Consider the following 25,604-nt stretch of genomic DNA (forward strand, 5'->3'; position numbering starts at 1 on the left):
TCAAAATGAACTACCTTTAATTGGCCAAACTAAGAAAATAAAGTGAAAACACGATAAACAAACTCACCGCACCGCAAAATGGCAACTTTGGGAGAGAGCTATTCGTGGCGGGGCTGCCGGGGATGGGGGTTTTGGGGCTCAGGTGTGAGCTCCAGAGCCGATCCCAGCGGCAGGCGGGGGCTCTGTGTGATGCCTGAGGTGTGGTGGGCTGATGCCGGCTGACAGGTGGCAGCACGTGGGGAAGGGGGGAACCAGGACTCAAACTCCCAGGAGGAGGCTGGCTGAGACCCTGCAGTGGCAGCCTGTCGCCCCAGCCCTGGGGCGGGGGCCATCTAGGTTCAGCCTGTCCCGGTGACGCTGTGCTTGATGTCAGGTTGTAGTGGTGTTGGTCTGTGTTGTTGTGTTCAGTGTTTGAGGGACGTGGCTGTAAGGCTGCTGAAGTGGCCGGGTCGTACTTGTTGATGAGAAGCTTTGGAGTCTACGACATTTGGCTAAATGAAGATAAAATGGAGTCCAGTGTCATAAGAAATTGTATCGGGAAGAACAATAGCAAAGGGAATTGACAAAAGCAGGTACAATAGTTTAAGTGGACACAGTCAATCCTAAAGGAAAGGCTGACATTTAGCACTAATTCTATTTGGAATACACCTAGTTACATGTTTAATTCAACTAATGTTTAGCTCAGGATGCAAACGACCAACAGTTTGGCAAATGATGCAAATACACAGACCCACTTTGATTCCTTTTTTTTATTTTCCATCAAAAGAAATGCACTGTTCAGCAAAGCTACTACATACAAATGGCCATACAATAGCAACTTCATTTTTAGTTATTGTTTCAAGATTTTCAGTCAGTCCTGTTGTTGTGTGATATATATTTATCTTTTTTTTTACCGAAGATTTGCAGTTCAGATGCTGCAGTCTGCAAATAAATATAATTTAAATAAATAAATAAATAAATAGATTCATACATACATAATAACAGATTCTGTTCTTTCTCCTTTTCAAATGAACATCAGCCACATATAAGACCTGGGCAGCAAATTGGTGCTGCTTCAAGAGATCAACTGTAGTTACATACAATAAAGGAAAAAAACTGAGGTTTTGCATAGCTTTATTGTAATGTAGATACAGTATTGTAAGGCACTTCATGAATAATTTTAGGCATGTAACATCCTATAAAATAAACAAAACATCAGTTTTTTGTCAGTTCATCATAATACTCAATCGTCTCAATACGGGGTGTTCACAACATAGAGTTCTCACACGTCGAATCAAGTGCTCCACAAGTCGACCACGCCCTCCGTGACTCTTTTGGCATTAAGTCTCTGTTTTAAACATTCTCTAAATAACAAAAGTGGGTTCTTTGTGCATATTATGACTCACACATTGTCCCATAACCCCACACAACCCAGTGTTTCTCAAAAAGACCAACAAAAAAAATTGTGCAATGGTTTGGGATCATGTGGAGTAAAAGGCAACACGTTGTCAAAACCAAGGAATTCCAAAAGAAAAGTCCAGGAAGGTCAGTGGTTTCGTTCCCCCGTTCAGAGATTGGCACCGCACCCCAAGATAGCCGAGGTACGTTTGATATTGACGGAAACTAACTCTGAGGCGGCCATCTTGCGGTGTATCTCCTCAAACCGATCCGTAGCCTTTGAGTAGCAGCGTCCGCGGTGGGGGGTCGCCGCCGTGTTGTGTGGCGGACCAGCGACAACCGTGTCCGTCGGGACTACATCTCCCAGCAGCCCCGGCGTCCCTGTGGTCCCCTCCCTATCCGAGCTGGTCTTCGTACTGCTTGCGGAAGCAGTCTCCAGCTGGGAAGAAGTCCCAACATCGCTCCTGATACATCTTCCACACGTAGGACTCCTGACGTTTAAACACACACGTATAAACACGCACACACACATATACAAAAAAACACACATATAGCCGTTAGCGTGTACCCAACACAAACGCAATGTGGTGATTCGCAGTAAGGGGTGAGTTATTCCTTGGGGCGGTGTTTTACCTGTCCTGTGTGTTCCGTCTCATCCTTGTTGATAAGGTACATCAAGAAAAACCTGATTGAACAAAAGCAGGTAAGATAAAGGCAACCACACACACAGCAAGACATTGTCGTATGACATGCCTCCGTCTGTCCTGCTTTCTGTCTTACTCATGTCCTTACTGACTGCTGTGATAGATAGTTAAATATATACATAGACACATAGATTGGTTTAGGATATAGCCAATGACGCACAGTGAATCAGCAGCGCTAGAAGAATAGAGTTACGTTTGGCCACAATATGACGACACTTTGGAAACTTTCATTCAGCCACTTGGGTGGTTGGAGAAGCCTGCCCAACCCGGGCCTGAACCTCAGCTAATTGTAACCTAGACATCCTGGTGTTGAAAGGCTTTCACCAATCATGAGGAACAGGATTCTATCTGAACCTGTGGTTCTCCATAAGCCAGCGGGGGGCCAATGGCAGGCCCTCCAAGAGCGGCAACTCCGAACAATTACTGCCTGAAGGCGCAATACCCCAAACACCTCAGTCGCCGATGAAGGGGGGGCATTAAAAAGTAATGGAAAGAGACAATGAGGCCCCAGTCTTACAACATACCCCCCCCCCCCCCCTCTTCTCGATCCACCGACGGAAGACAACAGAAGAGGGATTTTCTCCAGACAATGACATGATGGGAAGAAACAGGGGGTTGAGGGGGGAGGGAGAAACATGGGGGGGGAAGGAGATAGGGAGAGGGGGAGAAACAGGGGAGGGAGGGAGGAACAGGGAGTTGAGGGGGGGAGGAAAGGGGGGAGGGAGAAAGGAAGGGAAGGAGAAATGGGGGAGGGAGGGAGAAGGGGGAGGGAGGGAAGGACGGAGGGAGGAAGGAAGGGAGAAGCAGGGGGTTGAGGGTGAGAGGGAGGGAAGGAGGGAGGGAGGGAGGGAGGGAGGGGTTGGGAGGGGTTGGGAGAGAGGGACGATGAGATGAGGAAGAGGAAGGGAAAGACGGAGTTGTCTGTTGGAGGGGGAGGAGAGGGTCCTTAGTAACCCTGTCACTCATGCTACCGCGACACACACACGCCGTTAAGAAGACGCTGCGGTTGGAGAACGGAGCCAATGAGGAGGAGAGGAGAACAATAACCCGTGGCGTGATGGACGCCCTGATAGCGCGGGGTGGGGGAGCTGGGGGGACCACTCACAGGTAGTTGGCCAGGTTGTGTTCTTGTAAGGTGTGGGTCTCGAACCCGTGAGGTGTCGTGTCGAAGTAGTCGTTGCCGATGCCGCAGATGAAGCACTTGGTCTGCGGAGCCGAGAGGAGAAAGCGGTTATGTGTGTGTGTGTGTGTGTGTGTGTGTGTGTGTGTGTGTGTGTGTGTGTGTGTGTGTGTGTGTGTGTGTGTGTGTGTGTGTGTGTGTGTGTGTGTGTGTGTGCGCAGCAGTGGCGGCGACACGCGATGACCTCACACGAGCGTTTGTCTCGTCTCACCTCCATGTCCTCTTTCACCTGCTCCTGTTGGTCTCGCAGCTCCCCGAACGCATCGATGATCAGACCTGCGGCCGGGAACACAACACAGACACACGTGTCACCACCGCGCGACGTCATCACGCATCATCCCCACATGTCATCACCGCATGAAGAGTGCGGTCGCTCGCGCCTCAACTCCTGAGGGCTGCAGACCTCGCCGGTGAACGCCAGATCGATGTGTTTGCTTGTTGTACCAAACTTTAAATAATAGTGTGTTTAATTTGACCTACTGGGTGCCTCTATGTAACCAATATCTTTCTGATATATTATTATTATTATTATTATTATTATTATTATTATTATTATTATTATTATACATAGTCCCAGGCAGAAGGACAACCTAGGGACCTGAACATTAACTTCATGCTGTGTGTGTGTGTGCGTGTGTATGTGTGTGTGTGTGTGTGTCTGCGTGTGAGTGTGTGTATGTGTGCATGCGTGTGTTTGCGTGCGTGCGTGTGTGTCACAACACATTGATGTGCACACATGCACATACTAAATCCTGTCTCATCCTCAGGCTGTGGCCAGAGAGTTTTCAATACCGTCATAGATTGAAACGATTCACTATTATCGGTATTAAAAGTTTTGATGCATGCTTGTTTTGGGTATCGGCAGACTTTGTTATCTTGTTTCAATAGGATGGCTGTTGAAAGAAAATGAATACATTATTCATGTATTTTCTAAAAGGCAGCCACCCCGTTCATAGAGTACGATGGGACATAAAAGCGTCAGATATAAAATTGACAAATCTCAAGACAATGTTTTTACAATCACACACAAATACGCACACACAGCACACGCACACACACACACACACACACCAGTGCCCCCTTACCCTGGATGATGGCCAGGAGGATGACGATGACGAAGAAGAAGAAGGTGATGTCGAAGAGGATTCTGTAGAGCTCGTAGGGGTCCCCCGCGGGGTCCTCTATCTCGTCGCCGATGCCGCCCCCCGCCCGGACCCCCACGTACATGTGGAACAGATAGCACTGGAGGACAGGGGGGGGGGGGGGGGGGACAGGGTTTGTTTCAGTTTCCACGGACAGAGAGAGAGAGAGCCACCTGGTTTTGCTAGAGCGGGAAAGAATAGCATCAGTTAAACCCTTCAGAAACCTTAAAGGGGACATATTATACCACGAGGTGTGAGTGGGATTAGCCTTACAAGCCGTTTTGATAATCTGCCCCATATGACATCACTATTGGGTGTGTCCACCTAGATCTGTGCTAGATGAACAACGTTTACTTCCGTCCGCTGGGTAGGCTGGTAGACTGATTCATCCAGCACAGATCTAGGTGGACACGCCCACTAGTGATGTCATATGGGACAGTTTTTCGAAACGGCTTGTAAGGCTAATCACACTCACACCTGGTGGTATAATATGTCCCCTTTAAAAAGATACCGAAACGCTGAGGTATAGAAAAGCACCAAACAATATTGTAAGGCACTGAAAGATAGACAGCCTCCATACTCTGTTGTGTATCTACCGTATATACATATATATACATATATAGATGATACACACATCTATCTATCTATCTATCTATCTATCTATCTATCTATCTATCTATCTATCTATCTATCTATCTATCTATCTATATTTATATATTTACATATATCTGTATATGTGGAGATCTTATAGACTCTAGATAACAACACATTTGGGAGTAATGCCCAGTAGCGTCTGGGCGTCTGCTCTCACAACACGCCGTCAACACCTGACATCCTGGATCAGAAGGACATCAGACACACAAAACAGAAGCCTGCCGCTTCTCATAGAGTCCTCAGTGTCTGAGCCTCCAGCGCCGGCTGACTGGGGAACCAAGCCACAAAACAAAACCACCACAGAGGAAAACCGCCGATGTAGCGGTGAGCCAAGAGCGAGACGCCTCACGCTAACTGCTCCAGACGAGCTGGCCGTCGCCGCGCGTGGTTGACTGCGCCGTGGGTGTGTGGATGTGAGGGATGTGAACGTGAGGCGGCATTGCGCCGTGTCGCTCCTCACCGTCATCATGTCGTCACACTTCATGTCGGGCTCCTCGTCGTCCTCGCCCTTGTTGTAGAACTTCCTGAAGAAGTTGAAGGCCACCACGGTGTACAGGTACACCACCACCGCCAGCAGGCCCACCGTCAGCACCAGCTGGCAGGCAGGCACATGCACGCACACAGACGCACACACACGTGCGCACAGACGCACACACAAACACACACACGCGTGGATGCACAAATGGACACACACACACACACACAGATGCACGCGAGCACACACACACACACACACACACACACACACACACACACACACACACACACACACACACACACACCAGCACCAAATCAGTGGGTTTTACCAACTCCCTTAAAGTCTGTGTTAATGTATTTAGTTATAGCTCCACTTTTTGAGAGATTCTTATCCCTAGTCTTCTTTCTATCTTCTTTCTATCCATATCTCTCTCCCCATATCTCCTTCTACTAATTAGGTCTCCACTTCCTCTTTTTTGATTGAGTGGGCATATTTGGTTGAAGGATGTAATTTGTTATTCGGGTATTAATTACAAGAGCCAGACTCCTCTCAAATCAGATTAGAAATAAATAATGCATACTGAACTAAGAAAAACATCAACTGATGAAATATGGGATGTAATACAGATTTGATTTGTGGCTGTTGCTTGTTGGTGACTTAATTGTGTATTAGCAAAAAACATATGACATTTAAAAGTAAACTGCTGTGCTGAGTGTTTTGTGAGGAATGATAGGCGCTGTCGAGGAGGCAGAGTCAACTAGAAGACTTTAACTCTGCAGTGCCCCCTGGCGGCCAACACGGCTCCCCTCACCTGCTTGCCGTTATGGGTGACGGAGGACAGGATGGTGCGGAGCGTTTTGAAGCCCATGGCGATGTCCAACAAGTGAGCAGCGAAGAAAAAGTTGTTGTAGTGTCCCAGGATGGACATGGTGGTGTACCACACCAGATACAGAAAGGACTGAGGGGGGACAAAACATCTTTCAATGATAGAACAAATCTAAATAGAATCCACTTCATTCATCGTCCAATCAGTTGTGTGCAGTTATTTCCCTTCGGAACGGGTCAATAATAAACAACAACTTATCAAAACAATAATATTCACACTCACGTTGTCCGTGAACACCACGCCCATCTTCCAGATGTGGTACTTTGTGTCGATGGAGCTCAGCCTGTTCAAAAAGACAGACGGGGGTTTGAATACAACGGACTCCGGGCTAACAACATCAGCCCTCTCCCCCTCTCTCCCCTCCCTCTCTCCCTCCCCCTCTCCCCCCCGCCCCAACCCCCTGCTGACAACATCCACCCTCCCCCCCCCCCCCCCCCCCCCCCCCCCTCACCAGGACGCCAGTGAGGCCTCCCTGGCCACCGTCTCCTCGGTGGGGTTGAAGTCCAGGGCGCTCTTGTCCAGCCCCAGCAGCTCGGCGATGCGCTCCGCCCCGTACAGGTCGCCGTACTTCTTGATCACCTGGATGGGGGGGTGACGGGGACACGTTAGGGCCGTAACCCACGGCGACCGCCTGAACTGTGTGCACGGCGCGTGCGTCTAGACGCTCGTGGTGATCTCATGAGCCGATGCACTTTTCCCTTTTGTACACAATTTATTTTATTTCTTTTTCAACAGATGACAATATGACCTCAGAAAATACACAACACAACGACGGCAAACGCAAAACACTCACTTTGCGTTTGACAAATTTGTCCCAGTAGTTGTAGGGGAAAGAGCTGCGGAAAGACAAAGTACAAAGCATATGTGTCCATCAGACTTACAAATCCATTGGGAACAGAACAAATCGTAACCCATTCTCTTACAAAACAATGCAATATCAATCTAACAAAAAAATAAACATGGATTGCCAAATGAACACAAACCTATGAACACATTTATCCTCCTAAAGCACCAACACACTCCCTTCATCTTAACAGGCCCTCACAACCCATGTTTTAAGATTGCTTTCAACACATAATCTCCTTCCCTTTTTACTACTGTAATATTAAATCATTTTTTTTGTACTCACTCTGTAAAGCGTTGAGTACTTTGAAAAGTGATTGCATGCATTCTTATTTTAAAGCAGAGTGTTTCAGGAGTGTGGCGGCTGCTGGGGAAGGGCCCTGGGACTCACGGCGTGTTGATCACCAGGCGGTCCCACTGGCCCTTGATGTCGTCGTCTGACGGCTGCTCCGTGATGTACAGCCCGTCAAACTCCAGCTTCCTGGCAATCTCCTTCTCTCGCTTAAACACCACTAAGGGCACCTTAACCACACACACACACACACACACACACACACACACACACACACACACACACACACACACACACACACACACACACACACACACACACACACAGAGGGGACGTGAGCTGCAGCGTCCACACTTAAACACTCCTAAGGGCACCTTCACCACACACATGTATGAATGTTTGTATGTATGTATGTGTGTGTGTGTGTGTCCAGGACAGCCGTGCGGGGGTCCCTGACGCCCGTACCTTCAGGTAGTAGTAGCCCACCACGCAGAGGAAGGAGATGACGGTGTGCAGGATGGCCAGGAAGCGCAGGGTGGGTGCCATGTAGCCTGTGCTCTCCTGCAGCACAAAGTACTCCACCACGCCCTCGTCCTCCTCCTCCTCCGCCACTTTGCCGCCGCCGTTCCATGGGTCCGGCTCGTCCGCGTCGTCGCCGGTCACCTGACAACCGAGAAGAGGGTTTTACTTATTTTAACCAAGCAAAAGGTCTGAAATGTTTCAGAGTTACACATGGGAGAGGCTGGGACGTTAAAGTTGCGTGTCAAAACCTTCACCACAAATAGACATTCAGGGAGAGAGTGAGCTGCACGGTTCACACTTAACCATTTAACCCATTTCACCCCACTTGTGTGAATTGTGTCAAATGTTTCAATGTATCTTGTTCTTGTGTTTTTTATGATTTTTGATTGTATTTATTTTTAAACACTGCCCTGTAAGGTGTCCTTGAGTGCCATGAAAGGCGCCCTCAAATAAAATGTATTATTATTATTATTATTATTATTATTATTATTAAAACACCACCAGGGTCACTTTCACCACACGTGTTACACTCAAAACCAAACCACTATTATAATATGTATTATTTTTTGGAGAATTGATATGTATAACCGATGGTTATTAATTTAAATTTGTTTTATTTACATTGAGTATTTTATTTATCACGTATTATTACGGTTTACTTGGAAACGGAAGGGTGGAACCAAAGTGTTGGCGCTGCAGCCCGGACTCCTATGGTTGGGGGGCATTTCCGCTTCCTTGCCAGACGGATTTCGGAAGACAAAACAAAAGCTGTGCTGCTGTAGTCCTTGTAAAGAATATATACCTGGATTTCAGGTTTGTACACTGAAAATCACGCAAATAACTATTTTCATGAATCGGAATATTTTACAACAAGGTCGATTAACTTTGTGTTGAGTTTGAAGTCCGTAATTTCGAGTTATTAACTTTTGAAAACTCCTTTGTTTGTTCCGCGCCAAACGGCATTAGTGTTAGATGGCAGTTGTCCCGTTCGCTTAGTATATTATTGTGGAAACACACACATTGTAGCAGTGGCGGCTCGCCTATAGAAGGCGCTGGGGCGCCGTCCTCCCGCCGACCTGCCTCCCTGTTATCTTTCTTTTTTTAGATATAGATATTTTTATAATCTCTCATTTTGAGAAATCTATGTTAATTGCATTCGAATAATGCATTTACTTTAGAATATCTTTATAACATCGTCCACTGCATGTTACTGCACATTTACCTCAGAGATGAGCAACATGGCGACTTCGAGTACTGCTACCACTGTCTCCCTGGGAGTTCAGCTAGCCCCAAATTCAGTTAAGTCTTTACTTATGAATCCCTTCGAAGGAAGAACATTTGCAGAAAAACTGCAAGTAAAAGAACTCGGACCAGACAAGCCAGAAGTGAACATAACCCAACAAGCAAGAGAAAAGGATAGAGCCTACAAGAGAAGTTTTTCCAGAGGTTGGTTCGATCGAAAGGCTTGGCTAACTAGTTGTGGGTATGCCAATGCAATTTTTTGCTTTCCTTGTATACTTTTTAAAACAACTACGTGTGATAGTTCGTGGACACAGACAGGGGTGACAGACATGAAACATCTGTCAGAACGGATAAAAAAACACGAGCGAGCAAGAGTGCATATGAACAACTGTGTGAAGCTAGCCATGCTAGGCCGAATTAGCATAGCCGCACAGCTAGATGAGGGACACCGCATTGCTGTAAGAAGGCACAATGAGGAGGTAGACAGGAATCGTCATATTTTGTCAAAGATCATCGATGCTGTGAAATTTTGTGGTGCCTTTGAACTTGCTCTGCGTGGTCACGATCAGAGTGACGCATCAGAAAATCCAGGCATTTTCCGAGGTCTAATTGATCTCATGGCCTCCATTGACCATGAGTTGGAGGTGCACCTGGAAAACGCCACCGTTTTTAAAGGCACTTCGAAGACCGTGCAAAATGAACTGTTGGACTGCATGTTGTCAGTTCTCAGAGACTGCGTTTTGGAAGAGGTGAAACAAGCAGACTACATTGCCATTCAGGCAGACGAGACAACCGATGTCTGCACTCATTGCCAGCTTGTGTTTGTGATAAGGTACATAGATGGCAAGAATAACATCAAAGAACGCTTCTTTGAGTTCATTGCGCTTCCAAATTCGACTGCTGAGACGATTGCCGCTGCGCTTTTGGAAAGGCTGAGCACCATCCTTCCCGCAGGACAAGAGAGAAAACTAATTGCCCAGGCCTATGATGGTGCCGCAGTGATGAGGGGTGCTACAGGTGGAGTGCAACGTGAAGTTCAAGATGTCTACGGGAGTGCCTACTACGTTCACTCTTATGCGCATCAGTTGAACCTCATCATGCAGCAGGCAACATCCCATATTACGAAGGTTGGACAGTTTTTTTCAGACATTGGGGGGTTTTCTTCTTTTTTCCACAAGTCATTCAAACGAACGGCAGTGCTTGATGAAGTGGTGGGTCGACTCCCAGGTGCTTCACCAACGCGATGGAACTTCCAAGGTCGTGCTGTTAACACAGTTTACGACCACAAAGATGAACTGGTTGAGTGCTTCCAAACCATTCGAGACAGAGGAGACTTTGATGCCATATCGAAGAGAGAGGCCGGGGGTTTATTGAGAATGTTGGAAGACGAGGCTTTCTGTTTTTTCCTGGCATTATTTCACAAAATCATGCCACATGTAGACAAGCTGTTTAACCAGCTGCAGAAGAGGAACATAGACACTGTCTTCATCGCCGGGATCACCCAGAAGTTCACTCAAAGCATACAAGCCATCAGGTAAGCTATGATTTTACATATTTCCTTAAAACATGCTTACATGTAGCCTTCACAGTAAAAACATGAATCCACATGGCTGAGCACAATAGAACCTCTCATAGATATCACCATTTCACCATGTTAGACTAGTGAATTTATTTATGATGAATCTAGATGACATTCACTAGGCCCAACACAAAAACAGCACATACTTTAATAAAGTTCTGGATTTATTTTATCAGCAAGTTGGTTTCTACATGGTAGTTTCTCAAGTAATTTCAGGGTGGACAGTGACTTGTGAAACTTGTTTTGGATCAGGGACACTGTTCCTTATCAGGTTAAGGAAGAGTACTATGAGGGACCTATACAGGGACCACCCCCGCCGAAACGGAGGGCAATGGGAGAAGAAACACAACAGCACCTGGCATTAGAGGTAAGCAACTTCTATTTCTGTATTCCACTAGCCTATATGTATTTGTGTTTGTTTGCACATTTTTGTGTTCCGAGTTGTCATTATTAGACATACTATGTATACTGTATATCTACTGGAGAATGCAGACAGTATTATTGTATTGTTGAACTGGGACATGCTTTCTGTTATTTCATAGATCTGTGACACCATTATATGCCATGCCAAGGAGAGGTTTTCTTTCACAAAGCATCTCATCAGTGCTACTCTGTTGCAAGGTGACTTGTTCCCACAACACAGCAGAAAGTTCCCAGATTCAGCACTGGAAACCACGGTGGATGCCTATCCCATGTTGGACAAAGCCAGACTTAAAACAGAACTGTCCCTGATCTACGAGCATGAGGACTTCAAGGGCTGCAGTGGAGCACTGGCTCTATTTCAGGTTCTAATGGGAAATAACCTGCAAGACACATTCAGCGAAACTGTTAGTCTTCTCAAGATCCTCATCACCACACCAATGTCAACAGCAGAATCAGAGAGATGCTTCTCCACCTTAAAGAGGATAAAGACTTTCCTTAAGAACACTATGGCACAAGATCGCTTCAATGCTCTGGCTATGCTATCTATAGAGAAAAAACTCACTCGGGACATTCCAGATTTCAATAAAAGGGTTATTGAGAAATTTGCCACTCAGAAAGACAGACGAGCAAAGTTCCTATACAAGTAAGAGTTTTCCAAGTGTTCTCTTACTAGACACACACACACACACACCCTCCTTCCCGTGAGGTGGACACTGGTTGCAGACCCTCACAACCCCCCGACCTCTCCTCCTTCCCGTGAGGTGGACACTGGTTGCAGACCCTCACAACCCCCCGACCTCTCCTCCTTCCCGTGAGGTGGACACTGGTTGCAGATCCTCACAACCTCTCCCCGCCCCTTTCAAGTGTACATACTGTAGATAGTTCTCTGCAAACCTGTGGTGGCATCAGGCCTTCAGTGTGCATGCATATTGTACTGTATGTAGTCCTTTGCAAACCTTTGTTTGTATCATGCCTTAAGTGTGTCTTGAACAACCACTCACAAAAGCTTGCACATTTCCATGAATTTTGTGGAATTCATATTTCATTGTATTTGTCTAAATGCATACTAATGCAGAATGTAGATATATTTATGGGTGAACACACACACACACACACACACACACACACACACACACACACACACACACATTCTGTGTGTGTAATTCACCGTTTTTGTTGATGTATTTGCACTCTTAATGTTGCTGAATTCTACAAGGCAAATAAATTAACTTAAATCTTAGTTCCCTGGCCCCATTCGTCTTTGTAAGTAAATGTTCTGTTTTTTTATTTTGTCAGAATGCTTCATTTGTTTGTGAAAATCACAAAGAAATCTTCTGGGGGAGGTTGCCCCCAGACCCCCCTACAGGGGTTTGGAATGCAAACATTCAGCCCCACCTAAAATGAATTCCACCAGCGGCCACTGCCTTGTAGAGTATGCTTAAGTTTACTTTGGCCCTGAACACCTGACGTACATGTTTACGAATATATTTAATGTGATTAAGAGGTAGATGACGTTACGATAGGATATTTTAAGAATATAATATATATAGTATAAGAAAAGTGTAGATATGTTTGATATAAAATGTTTAGTTGGTCTGTTAGGCAGACAAATCATCCATTGTAGTTCAGGCAGTGGTTTAAGGTAAGGTGCTGTTTATGGTTTTATTGTGGTTTAAAGCCAAAGTATGTTATTTCTATTATAGGAGCAGAATTGCACTGTGAGATAGCTCGAAACAACCAGCGAATAAGCTGAAACAGGCACTTTAACTTTAATGTGGATTTTGATAAAAAGGAGTTCTGTATTGATTTTAAGGTGAACTAAGAGTGGAGAGAAACGGTACATGGGAGCCTCACTTTTTGTTGCACTTTTTATGTTTTATTTGCAAAGAGAACTTACAAAGGAATAATAGACAATTTAACAGGCACTTTAACGAGGGAAGAGTTTATATTTATTTATTTTATTTTATTTATTGATGTGTTACTCGTGATAATTATGAAATAAAGAGACTGATTTCGGAAGACGAAACAAAAGCTGTGCTGCTTCAGTCCTCGTAAAAATATATACCTGCTTTTGAGAAAACCGGTCTCATCATCTACTTGTTTTCACCGTCCTGGCCACTTGGGACCGGTGACACACACACAGGGAGAGAGTGAGCTGCACTATTCATACCTAAATACCACTAAGGGCACCTTCACCACACACAGGGAGTTAGTGAGCTGCACCATTCACTTAAAGTGGGACTTTCAAGTTGTATGCTCAAAATGGGACGGAATAAGAAAAGTCGAGGAGCTTACTTTGTAGAAGAGTAGAATGAAATTGATGGCAAAGGCCACGAAAAGCGCCAGGAACCGGAGGTTGTAGAAGTTTCTAGCAAGGTAATTCTGTGAACATTGTGTGGAAAGAACAAACACAGAAGTGCCATTGATGTAAAGATCAATTCATCAATCCATAATATTTTTGTGTACTGCTCTAATTGAAACATAAGGCCAGGATTCCTGGGTGTCTGACCAGCATCTTGGTCTGGTAGATCTCCAGCCCTGCGAGGAAGCTAGCGGTGAAGGCCTCTGGTGGTTCTCTCTTCAGACCAGGTCTTTTCTTGGGGAATCTCTTCTCCTCCGGGGACGATCCCTTGGGGGTGTCCTCCTTGGACTTGTCCTGGTCCTTCTTCTCTCCGGTCTCCCAGCTGGAGAGACAAACCCACGTAGTGTTTTTGTTAGCACAGAGCCAGATTAGCAGTTATACAGTACCCATTTACTAATTTACTATGGAATTATCAATAAGCTAAATAAGTCTCCACTTATCTACAATGAGACTAGCACCCGAAAAAAGCCTTTTAGGCTTAATAATTGTATAAAGCCTTAAATCACTCCCCCCACTCAAAGTATTTACTAAATCCTGTTATGTAGCCGCGAGGCCAGGATGACTGTGTTCATACGAGAAATCAAATCAATGTGTGTAATCCCATTAAGGAAGGTCCTGTTAAGTGCACTCACTCCGAGTTCTCAGAGTCCCCTTTGTAGTCGCCGTTGGTCACTCTCTTCTTCGCCGCTTCCTTAAAAGCAAACGATATTGCGCCGTTCATCAGCTTGTCGTGAAACACTGTATTTAATTAAAACCTGGAAGACACTCAACGTGGAACAAGTGTTTGCATCATAAAGGTTGGACGACTGTTATACGAGTGCTGTTATATGAGCCCCATATCTGCTCATGTTCCTGGTTTCTAGAGGCAACCACAGACTCTATGAAGTCCATTCCCCTACATACAGACGCGAATACCGACCTGTGCTTTCTTCTGCTTGACGGCGCTGGCGATGGAGGGGGCGTCGCCGACCACCACCTCAGACACGTCGCCCAGGCCCGGCTCTGAGCCGTGCTTGCCCTCCTTCTTGGGCTGGATGTACAGCAGCTCAGCGATCAGGTCGGCCTCCGCCTCCTCGCCCTGCGACAGCTGGCCCAGCTCGGCCAGCTGCGACGCCTCGCAGGCCTCCATCTTCTCCGTCTCTAGAGCGTCGCCGTGGATCCCGAACTGCGTGGGGTCCGGCATGTTCCCCAGGATGTCCGTCACCTTGATGTTCTTGGCGCCCTCCACCAGCCCGCCGCCGAACATGGTGGTCCACAGGATGTGGAAGAAGCCCCACACCAGGCCGTAGAGGAAGTGGAAGAGGCCGGTTATGATCATCCAGAAGAAGGAGAAGAAGCCGCGCACCATCTCCCTCACGCTCATCCTCCTGAAGCGCCGGTAGCGCTGGCGCAGGCTCCGTGCGGTCAGCAGCCGGCGCAGGCGGCCCAGGCTCTTGCTGACCGAGACACAGGCCAGGGTGAAGGCCGACGACGACTCCAGCAGCGTGTGCTCCTCCTCTTCCTCCTCGTCCTGCTCCTCCGCCACACTCTGGTGGTCTTCCTCGTCCTCCTCTGGCCGCTCCACGGGGTCCGGCTCCGAGATCTGCGACGCCAGCTGCATCTCGAAGATGGTGTCCTCGCAGAAGTTGACAAAGAGCTCCATCTTCTCACTCTCGCCGCCCTCGTTGACCACGTCGAAGATGAACTGCCGCTTGGACTCCTTCACCTGCGGCTTCTCCCACTGCGTGCGGCTGGACTCGCTGATCTCGAAGTACACACGCTCGATGCGCTTGGCGCCGCCCATGATCTCGATGCGCCCCAGGTAGGGCTCGAAGTAGCTGAGCACACTCTCGGCCAGGTCCCGGAAGGCCGACAGGCGGCCGTCGTTGGGCATGTGCTCCGAGAGGTTGGTGAGCAGCACGGCCACGTTGAAGCCGATGTCCTTGGCGGGCTCATGGAACCGCTGCACGAACTCCTCGTAGTTGAACATGTCGTTCTCGTCGGCCTCGGCGCAGGAGAGCAGGAACTCGATCTCCGACTGGGAGTACTGCTTCTGGTTCTCCATGGACTTCTGGAAGTCCTTCTTGGAGATGACCCCTTTGCTGTCGGGGTCGTACTCCTTGAAGCTGTCCGACGTGGTCAGGTCCTTCAGCTTGAGGAACATGTCAAAGAACTTGAGGATCATCTCCACGTTGCTGGACGACTCCACCAGAGTGTCTACCATCTGCTTGCCGATGGTGCCGTTGACCACGTTACCTGGGGGGGGAGGTGGTGAACGGATTATCACGTTGTGTACACACCGGCAGCAAGGTAACCTCTGCCCGTGCAAATGTAGCAGGAGCTCAATCTTCCTGACTGCATATGTCAATATTAGATTCATTAAAAAAAAAAAAAAGGTCAAGTAAACATAATTAGCCGTAGCGGTGTGTGTGTGTTGACTATTAATGTGAGAGTCAGCAGGAAGCGAACCTTCCAGGAGAGAGAGCATCATCACTATCATGTCCTTCTGGAGGTCCAGCAGCTCCTTCAGCAACTCAATCTGACTGGAGTCCTGAGAAACACAAAGAGAAACGCGGAGGTAAACGTTAAGCCTTTATCTCTCTTTATATTCGCTCGGACAAGTTAAGTTATCACCCTCTCCTCCTCAGACCTCGACACTCCCTGGGGGGTGGCTTAAATACGCTGCATTTGGAAAGGGCTCAAGGCTGCTGTCTGAGAACAGGGCCCCCCTGCTGGGATTCAGTGAGAAACCAAAGGGCTCTCTAACCCCCAATCCATCCATCAGCTGCTGGCTAATGGTGTTTTACTGTCAAGGTGCAGATGGCGAGGGCCAGACGTACTCATGGAGGATATCCTCAGAGTCTTTCTTTCAGCAGGCTATCAATCTCATCGGGTGGCCCTTTGATGGAGACCATCTGAAACCTCTCCCCACCTGCGGTGTCTATTACTTTACATTATCATCCCTGACCTTTCGGAATGGCACCATAATCAGGTAAGGCGGTTGATGTTTTCTGCACCCTCACCTCCCAGCCTCATTGCGAGGCAGAGGGGGAAAGGTAATGGATGGAAGAGTGATGATCGCCACAGAGCCCCAGAGGGGAGAGCATTCCTCTTTTCAAATTTGTTGAAGATAATTTTAGATAAATTAGAAATTGATGTCACTCTCATGCCCAGCGTGAGATTACCCACTTATTTTTTTGCCGGTAATAAATAATAAATAAGTTTGCAAGGACTATAGTTGGGTATTACTGGTCCAGAGAAAGAGTGCAGAGGATGGAGAAATGAGCATCTCTCACTGATTTTTTGCCAATAGCAGGTATATCACCCCGTGCTGGGTAAGGAAATGACATCATCATTCCGAGCCCTCAAAAGTATTACCAAAAGTATTAAAAACTTTTTTTTTAACTAGTTATTATTTCATGGCCACGAATAAAAAAAAAAAATATCCTCTAAATCAACTCCAGGCGCATAGATTATATAGTTCAACCATGGAGACTGGGCATATTTTGTAGCAGTTCATTGACCTCTAGTGGCTGCAGTCTTGTATGCATGAGTCTGAGCCTGCCTCTTCCTTTATAGGCTGTTATCCAAAAAAGCACAGTTTACCTGCGATAACTTCATCTGCATGTTTGCAAAGACATGTAGGAAACCGACGACCGCGTCCCATAATCTGCTGTGAGCCAGGCTCTGTTGATTCCCGATGCACGGACCCTGGAACAAAACGAGTGCCATTGTTAAATGCAACTGGTGACTTACAAGTGTGAGCGACTCATTCAAATGACAGCAGTGTTGAAGGTGCTGGCTCCCCGGATCCACAGTCAAAGTAAATCGTAAATGGACTGCATTTATGCAGCGCTTTTCTTACCAGTGGCCACTCACAGCGCAACATTCACTCACACATTCACACACCAACAGTGGTGTCAACCCTGCAAGGCGACCGCCAGCTCATTGGGAGCAGTTAGGGTGAGTTTTCGTGCTCAGGGACACCATTGAAGTAGCAACCTTCTGGTTATCAGCTAACCCACTCTACCTCCTGAGCCCCATGCCACATGCTGCATATAAATATGCAAGAATACACAACAAGCTGTTACCTGGATGTATTCAGTCAGAGAGTTAAAAATCTGCTTTGCAACCGCCAAAGCTTTGGAGAAGTTCCTCTGACCGGCCTCATCCATCACATCTTTCCCGGAGTAGTACCAGTAGAAGTCACTGATGGATTCCTAAAACGTCCCGAAAAATAAAACACCAACAGTAAACTCGACGGATTGGTTTTTCCTCAGTCATGCTGCGAAACGCGCTGAAGCGTCTCTTCAATCAACACAGCGCTTTCCTTTACCTGGAGCCTGAGCAGGTAGTCCACGGTGCTGATGATAATATTGACAGTGGTGGTGTTCCCCGTCTGAGTTCTCAGAAAGTTCTGGAAATCTAGAACAAAATAAGAAACGGATGTTGGTATCGGTATGGAGCCCGTGTAGGATAGCATACAGGTGGAATCTCCTCTGCCTGACCTGCCCGGATGTAGTTGCCCATGCCCACATGTAATCCACAGACTCAGAGGAAGCACCTACCGTTGTTGTGGCCCTCACACAGGAGCTGCAGGAACCTAAAGAGGTCCTTGGTGAACTCATCATTCTGCAACACCTTGGAACCTGGGGCGAGGGAGAAGGGATTGATGTTCGGCCCAACGTTCTTCACATCAACCTCATGTGCATGTGCAACACTGGCTCAGCGATCCACTCCATTCCCTCCATTAAGATGCATGTTTCTCAAGACAGGTAACATCCGTAAGATGCAAGACTTAAGACCTCCGCATGTACACACGTATGTTGTGTCCCTAAGGACACCTTCAAAAGTCACTTTATAACTAATTATATGAATGTAAATCGATATAAATGGCAGATTCAAGTTACAATAAAAGGCTGTGTTGCTGATTCACACGAGCAAAGCTTTGGCATGTCTGACACACAAAGCTTTGGGGACTGTTTGTTCCTTTAAAAAGTGCATGTGTTAGTATACTCAACACATAAAGAGACATATGCTGTACAGGAGGGGTTTCTACAAAGAACACAAGCAGTTACTTCTATTGCAGGGGTAGAGACCGTATAGGTGTGTTTAGGGGGAGCGGGGGGGCGGTGGATAGCTGATTGATGATACTACTGATTCAAATGCCGGGTGACGTAGGTGCATGCATGTGCTTTTTCAGTTCAGAGCACGAGTGGAGTTATGGGCATTCATAATGAGGGAGGAGTTGGGGGGAGGAAAGCGAGGAGGAGGAGGAGAAGGAGGAGGATTAAGAGGAGGAGATGGCGGAGGAGGAGGAGGAATCTAGGGGGCAGGAGGCTGCTGTGCAAATAGCCACCGGGTTGGTGTTTTTTTTATTTAAAGGAAACAAGTAAAATCTAAACCATGTATTTACCCCGCTCACTCACGTTGACTGCGACCGATGAGTTAAAAACATGACCAGAAGAACACAAACAAACATACATACAAACAAACATACAAAAAAGCAGACATAAGCAAAGGAGAAGACATTGGGTTTCAATCTGAGGAATTAGTAACAGGAGAGAAAGGTATAGATCAATAGCAGTAACTCTACATTATCCACATCACGTTGGGTCACATTTGCATGCCACCACCGTTCCTTAACAGAAACAAGTACTGAACAGGTTCACTCTGTGGCGCGATGCTAGTGTTTCAGGGTACCATTTAATGGTACAGCCTAACAGTTACCATCACTTATGCCTGGGCTGATGAAGTGGAAATGAGTTGGAATATGCATGAGTAAAAACCATCTTTATACTGTATGCAGCCCATCAGAGGATATAGACTGTCTGCCATAGACACTATGTGCCAGAGTTCTTGTAACGCACTCTTAACCACATCTTCACCACTTCAATGCGAGTGGGAGGACGGGCTGGAGGTTCACATTTTCATGTTGATATTTTGAGGGGACAGGGGGACAGACAGTGACTAGACAGGACATACAGTAGCACAGGTTTTCCTGTATGATAAACGTACACGGATGTGAAATGACGTATCACGTGACAGACACAGGGCCATGTGCCACGCGGAGATGAGCTTGTCCAGAAGAAATCATTCAATAAATAAATTGGAAAGTAGAAAAAAAAGGGAAAGTAGAGATATTGTGACGCTAATGCAGAGCCATGTGTTTTTCGGTCTCTTAAGGGGCCAATCTACCAGCCAGCTCCAAATAAACATGTAAAATATGTATTCTTCATATAAGAGATTCCACATCTGTTTCATATCAAGGACTGAAAGAGCTTAGTGTGGCACTGATGTCTCTTTATGCATCAGGAATTCATTCTGAATTAAAATGGTTTGTTCATAATTATTAAACATTAGGGTAAAGTGTTATATTAGCCGGTCCATATGCTGTCCAAACATAAATTTGATTTTTGTTCACAGTTGCAGGCTATAAATGTCTGTGTGTGTCCTGTCTGTGTTCGTTATAATGTCTCTTCATACGGTACGTGACGGGGAAACCTTCCATTCTAATATAAAAAATCATGTTAATTTGGTAGAAAAACAACAACATTAAAAGCTGTGTCAGTGATGCGGTTCTCATGATGTTATTTCGGTCTCCTCACTTACTTGATCCCTCCTCAGTAACCATGCCCAGACCTTCTGCTTTGTTTTGCCTCTCAAAAGCATTCAGGTCCAGGACACTGCAGAAACACAACCAACACATTGATCCATGTTTCGCTGATCCATCCCGACATCTCACATGAATGAATGTCTCAGAAGGTCCTCAGCAGGACTTTTACCTGCACGACATCATGAGTCCCGACAAACTCTTGAAGAACCCAACGTCCCTTTTCTCTTTCAGGTAGTCCAGCATTTTCTGCATTGGTTTAAAAACGCACCGTCAACAGTTAACGGTGCACAGCCAACACGGCGAGCGTCCACACCCCGTTCCCGGTGGATCATTGCAACATACCTGCTGCACGACTATGTTCCCCCCGTTGAGAATGGAGATGCCGAGTTTGAGCGTAAAGGTCACCATGGGACCGAGCCGACCTGAAAATAGAAATAAAACCAAATAAATCATCATTGATGTTCATTTAATTATTTTTTCCAACAAAAATGTTTTGTGCAGGTGAAGGGGTGTACTCGCATGTGAATATATCTTAGAGTGGGTACACTGGTAGAAACCGTTTGAGAACCACTGATCTACAGGGCGGGGGACGGTAAGGCGCCTGACCTTTGCTGGCGCTGATCATCTGGAGCACCATCTCTGCAGCGCCGCGGTCGTGCAGCCGGGCCTGCTGGTAGAGGGTCTTCTGTTTCTCCATCTCCTTTTCCTGGGATAGAAAACAACACGCAGGCCCGCTGAATCAGGTCAAAGGTCAGGACGACGGTCGGGCTTGCTGCCCGCTCAGAGCCCGTCCACATGGTGGGGGAGGAGGCTGGAACCCGGGGGGCAGGCACTGGAGTACCTCAAAGGTTTTCTCCCTCTCCTCCTCGTAGTGCTCCTCTTCGTCTTCGGCGCAGCTCTGGAAGAAACGTTGAATGGGTCAGACGCGGTGTGAGGAGGGATGTGAGGAACAGCACAGGAACACCAACGCAGTAGTCACTGCACCTTACCTTGGCCATCATGTCTGCATAGGCAATGTAGAGTGGGTCCTCCTCCAACCAACTGGGAAGTGATCCAATCATTTCATACAATTAAAAAAAATACTTTCACCTGTTTGAAAGTGACAAAGTAGTAACTGCAATCTCATGTTACCACAAATGGAAATGATCTAGTGGAAGACCACAAACATCCAGCGTGATGGAGCGTTGTTGTCATGGTAGCCAGGTGTGTTTCTGAGCGATGGATAGAGGGAGGCTGAAAGAGGGAGATAAAGAGAGAGAGAGAGAGCGACAGAGAGAGAGAGACAGAGACAGAGAGAGAGAGAGAGAGAGAGAGAGAGAGAGAGAGAGCGACAGAGAGAGCGACAGACAGACAGAGAGAGACAGAGACAGAGAGAGAGAGAGAGAGAGAGAGAGAGAGAGCGACAGAGAGAGAGAGAGACAGAGAGAGAGAGAGCGACAGAGAGAGAGCGACAGAGAGAGCGACAGACAGAGACAGAGAGAGAGACAGACAGAGACAGAGACAGAGAGAGAGAGAGAGAGAGAGAGAGAGAGAGAGAGAGAGCCTACCTGCACTCTGTCAGGGCGTTGTGGCTGAAGTGCAGGATGAGTTGATGGAGAGGGTCTGGCTGCGTGTCCACCACCTCTTCCTCCTCCTCCTCCACCTTGGGCTGGGTTTTCTGCACACACCCACGCGTGTCAGTGTGTGTGTAAGCAACCATCCGTGAAGCACATTACCACTTCAATATGGGCCATGTGCTGTCTGTGCCAGTGGGGGGTCCGATACACTGCGGCACCTCCTATGCGTCTAATGAGCTGTGGCATCCGCCCTGCGCCTAACTGTGTTGTACATGGGTTCATCAGTGTTCAGGGCGCGCTGCTTTATGCATTCTAGAGCAGCTAGACATGAAGTGGCAACAGGTAACCGGGCAGATTGGGATTGTAATGCCGCACGCACTATGCATCACAAATGCAGGTATCGACGCACAGACGCATGCATTGAAGCACACAATGGACATGCCCACACGCTCACAGAACGACGTATCTGCACACGCAGGCATACACACACACACACACACACACACACACATGCACACAGGCCAGCCAGATGAGATATGTTATCAACTGTGCAGTGTTAAAGAGCTGAAGTAAGCATGAATCTCTGAGCGCCTGTTTACCAAACTGCAATGATCTGCCAATTTATCCTGAATCAAACCCCTAATTGACTGTGATCTCCAATCAGATAAACTGTGCTCTCAGAGTGCCGCCAGCCACGACAATTAACCACCGCCGCCCCCCTCCCCCCTCCCCCCCACGGGGTCTGCGATGATAGACGCTCTTTTAAGAGGAATTCCTGTTAAGTTGTCCAGAAAGCAGCCGCGGGGGCGTTCATTTCCTGGTCTTCCGGCACAACAAATTCCTCAAAACGACAGTGAAGACGAGGAGAATGCAAAGAGCACGGAGCATTAAGGGAAGACACCGTATCTCTCGGTGAGGTTAATCAGGAAGCGGGAAGAGGGGCCCCGTAGGGCCCTCTCCTACCGCTGCCTCAGAGACGCGCAGCCTCACGACTCAGAGGGCACTCTGTCTACAGGGGGACGGCACCGACGTCACAAAGATGTCATCAGCGGCGATGACGTCAGCACTGACGTCATCAGCGGCGATGTCATAAGCGGTGATGTCATCAGCGGTGATGTCATGCTCCTCGCCTCAGAGCGAACAGGCAGGGGAAAACTTTAAGACGCACGACACACTGACGAGTGACCACGTGACACCGAGGCGGGGCCTAGGAAGCCCACAATGCATAGCAGGGGCCCAGGTGACTGCGTGGTTTAGGGTGCGGGTCAAGGTTGTGGTGGGTGGTACTTACTGCCAGGTCCTGCACTAGCCTCTCCTCAAAGGAGTACTCCTCTGTCTCTATCCATATTCTCTGATAGGCCTGGAGGAAGAGGTTAATAGAGCGGTGCCTAGGAAGGGGGGCGACATTAGACCGGGGTTAGGTAGGAGCTCAGCAGGGGGAGGACAGGGGGTTAATGCCAGGTTAGTAACACGGTCCAGCTGGCCACCTTCAGGGGGAGAGAAACACTGTGAGTGGCTGAGGCCTGTTGAGGGAGCGCTGAGGGACACGCCCTCTGTTGACATGAGCGGTCCCTCCACAACAGACCCCCTCCAAACCCACCATCATTATCCATAATTGATCCATCTCTTACAAAAAAAAAGGAAAAAACACCTGATCAAAGTAGAATGTAATACAATCGCTTCTATTCAGACTGCGTCTTTTTCTTTGGACAGACATAATATCAAAGGCAGACCGGTTGGGGAAAGAAAGTTTGACACGGGGTTGACGTTCATCTTGCCAAACACGGATGGAGAAAGGGCAGGGGAGCAGGGGGGGGAGGGGGGTGCAGTTTAGTCAGGGAATCAAAGGTCAGAACGAGGTGCTTGATGAAGGTCAGAGCACAGAGCTTCTTAGGGCTACGTTACCGTGAGCATGGAGAGCAGACTGTCACAGTCTGTGTTCTCATGCATCTCCTCCAGCCACATAAGTCGGAAGGCATTCAGGAGGTAATTATTACTGGTATGCCTAAACAGTGGGCGGGCGGGTAGGTGTAATTCAGTGGGAAATTCAGGGGGGGTGAAGGATAAGGATGAAATAAAATAAAAGTATAGTAGATAATAAAAACACAGAGGGAGAAAACACAAAGCCTGTTTTAGTAAGTGGAGAAAAATGAAAAAAAAACAGACCTAACTGAGTGAAAGCCAAAACAACATTTCACCCATTTTCCCAGGGAATGATTTAATTACAGCACAGCTCACACACACGCTCACGGCAGGCAGACGTCTTGTGCTCACCTATCTCTATCCTGTGCATTGTGTGCAGCTAGAGCCTTAATTACTGCCTGGGCTGATACATCCACCAGAGTGAAAACAACAGGGGGAGGAAGATGAGTCACGCTGTCGGACAGGAGGCGCTTGTCTGATCCCCCCCCCCCTCCCGCACCCCACCCCAGGCTGAGACACATAATTGCTATATCCCACCCCCCCTCCACACACACACACACACACACACACACACACACACACACACACACACACACACACACACACACATGCAAGCACAAACTCACACACGCACACAAACACACCCAGCGCATGCATGCACGCACACATACACACACACACACACACCCTCCACTACTGTAGCTTCTCCGCCTGGCCCCGCATTGATTGAGTTACGGAGCAACGGGCCGTGAAATTGGTTGTGTCCCTTTCCCTGGTTCTTCCAGAACAGCTGGCGGCCCAGCATTTGTCCTGTAGATTGGTGGGGTGGCGCGGAGGTCTGGATATTAATTCAGGGTCAGAACCCAGGAGGGAAGAGGAATGAAACGGCGGTGGAGTGGAGGAGAGAAGATTAAATATTTCGAGGGGTGGATATAGAAAGGTGAAGCAGTGCCTTGCTCAAGGTGTGCTCAGCTGTAGTGGCTGCTAAACATGGCTGTCCAGGTGACCAGAGGCACTGTCAAGGATTTATTTGAAAGAAGAAGGAGAAAAGATAGTATTGATTCGTGGATTCAAGTTTTAAACTATATCAACAGTTCCCATCGCTGCCGTCTTATTTCCTCTGGATCTCCATTTAGATTGGATAATAGAACCGATTTATTACTGTGAGACGCTATCAGCAAAGCCTATTTTTTTTACCATTAACACAGTTTGTTTTTCAACCAAGACACTGAACGTCAGCCTCAAGACGACACTTAAATCAAGACTTCGAAAATGATACAAGGATCTAGCAGAGCCCCCAGTACCAGGGCTGATCAGCCTTAACGGCAGGGGGATCATGCGGTACACATAACAGCAGCAGGTGGTCCAACGGTACCTGGGGAGGTTGTAGAGAGGAGCCATACGGAAGCAGGCCACCACCGCCCGCTTCCTCTGCTTGGACAGCAGCTTCTGCCAAACACACTTCTTAGACCTCAGCGGCTGCTCCACCTGAGGCCATCAGGAGGACACTTGTGAGTGGGGGGGGGGTGGTCATCTGTTAGTAGCAATGCCCATTGTGGACTTATTTTCAGTACAATATTCCAAAATCATCCCATGAACTTAAGCACCCATTGTAGGTTGTACGTCCTGGCATTTAAAAAAATAGTACTTAGCATTGTGTAGCATCTTATCCTATCTTTGTTGTGAACAGGGAATGGGTTAACCTAGTGATTGTTAGTGCTAGGCACTTGGTTTTTTGAGCATCCTTACTGTACCAACAGCGATACATTGTTTCTCTTTCTTCTGACAAATGTACTTATTGTAAGGCGCTTTGGATAAAAGCGTCTGATAAATGCCCTTAAGGTAA

The 25,604-nt window shown here is 47.5% G+C and overlaps 2 protein-coding genes across 2 annotated transcripts in view; one reads left to right on the forward strand and one right to left on the reverse strand.

The window, feature by feature from the left end:
• Positions 1–1,106: 1,106 nt before the first annotated feature.
• Positions 1,107–25,604, reverse strand: part of LOC130382113 (ryanodine receptor 3-like) — a 111,008-nt gene continuing 86,510 nt past the window's right edge. Inside the window, exons 74-104 of the mRNA XM_056589722.1 lie at positions 25,134–25,246; positions 23,127–23,223; positions 21,827–21,936; positions 21,269–21,320; positions 21,121–21,177; positions 20,886–20,985; positions 20,622–20,701; positions 20,449–20,525; positions 20,276–20,349; positions 19,080–19,097; positions 18,232–18,312; positions 18,000–18,088; positions 17,755–17,883; positions 17,270–17,374; positions 16,133–16,214; positions 14,600–15,919; positions 14,317–14,371; positions 13,832–14,006; positions 13,618–13,704; positions 8,022–8,219; positions 7,656–7,786; positions 7,215–7,257; positions 6,873–7,000; positions 6,644–6,704; positions 6,347–6,493; positions 5,518–5,652; positions 4,347–4,503; positions 3,473–3,537; positions 3,187–3,287; positions 2,011–2,062; positions 1,107–1,868 (exon numbers count right to left, since the gene is read on the reverse strand). Of these exons, the coding sequence (XP_056445697.1) occupies positions 1,773–1,868; positions 2,011–2,062; positions 3,187–3,287; positions 3,473–3,537; positions 4,347–4,503; positions 5,518–5,652; positions 6,347–6,493; positions 6,644–6,704; positions 6,873–7,000; positions 7,215–7,257; positions 7,656–7,786; positions 8,022–8,219; positions 13,618–13,704; positions 13,832–14,006; positions 14,317–14,371; positions 14,600–15,919; positions 16,133–16,214; positions 17,270–17,374; positions 17,755–17,883; positions 18,000–18,088; positions 18,232–18,312; positions 19,080–19,097; positions 20,276–20,349; positions 20,449–20,525; positions 20,622–20,701; positions 20,886–20,985; positions 21,121–21,177; positions 21,269–21,320; positions 21,827–21,936; positions 23,127–23,223; positions 25,134–25,246 (4,215 nt within the window). The 3' untranslated portion in view covers positions 1,107–1,772. The remainder of the gene's footprint in view (positions 1,869–2,010; positions 2,063–3,186; positions 3,288–3,472; positions 3,538–4,346; positions 4,504–5,517; positions 5,653–6,346; positions 6,494–6,643; positions 6,705–6,872; positions 7,001–7,214; positions 7,258–7,655; positions 7,787–8,021; positions 8,220–13,617; positions 13,705–13,831; positions 14,007–14,316; positions 14,372–14,599; positions 15,920–16,132; positions 16,215–17,269; positions 17,375–17,754; positions 17,884–17,999; positions 18,089–18,231; positions 18,313–19,079; positions 19,098–20,275; positions 20,350–20,448; positions 20,526–20,621; positions 20,702–20,885; positions 20,986–21,120; positions 21,178–21,268; positions 21,321–21,826; positions 21,937–23,126; positions 23,224–25,133; positions 25,247–25,604) is intronic.
• LOC130383258 (zinc finger MYM-type protein 1-like) lies at positions 8,826–14,496 on the forward strand. Its single transcript, XM_056591376.1, has 3 exons — positions 8,826–10,854; positions 11,152–11,266; positions 11,442–14,496. The coding sequence occupies exons 1-3, from the start codon at positions 9,308–9,310 to the stop codon at positions 11,967–11,969; spliced, it is 2,190 nt and encodes a 729-aa protein (XP_056447351.1). The 5' UTR covers positions 8,826–9,307; the 3' UTR covers positions 11,970–14,496.

Source organism: Gadus chalcogrammus, chromosome 5 (assembly GCF_026213295.1).
Source record: "Gadus chalcogrammus isolate NIFS_2021 chromosome 5, NIFS_Gcha_1.0, whole genome shotgun sequence".
In the NCBI taxonomy this organism is placed as follows: domain Eukaryota; kingdom Metazoa; phylum Chordata; class Actinopteri; order Gadiformes; family Gadidae; genus Gadus; species Gadus chalcogrammus.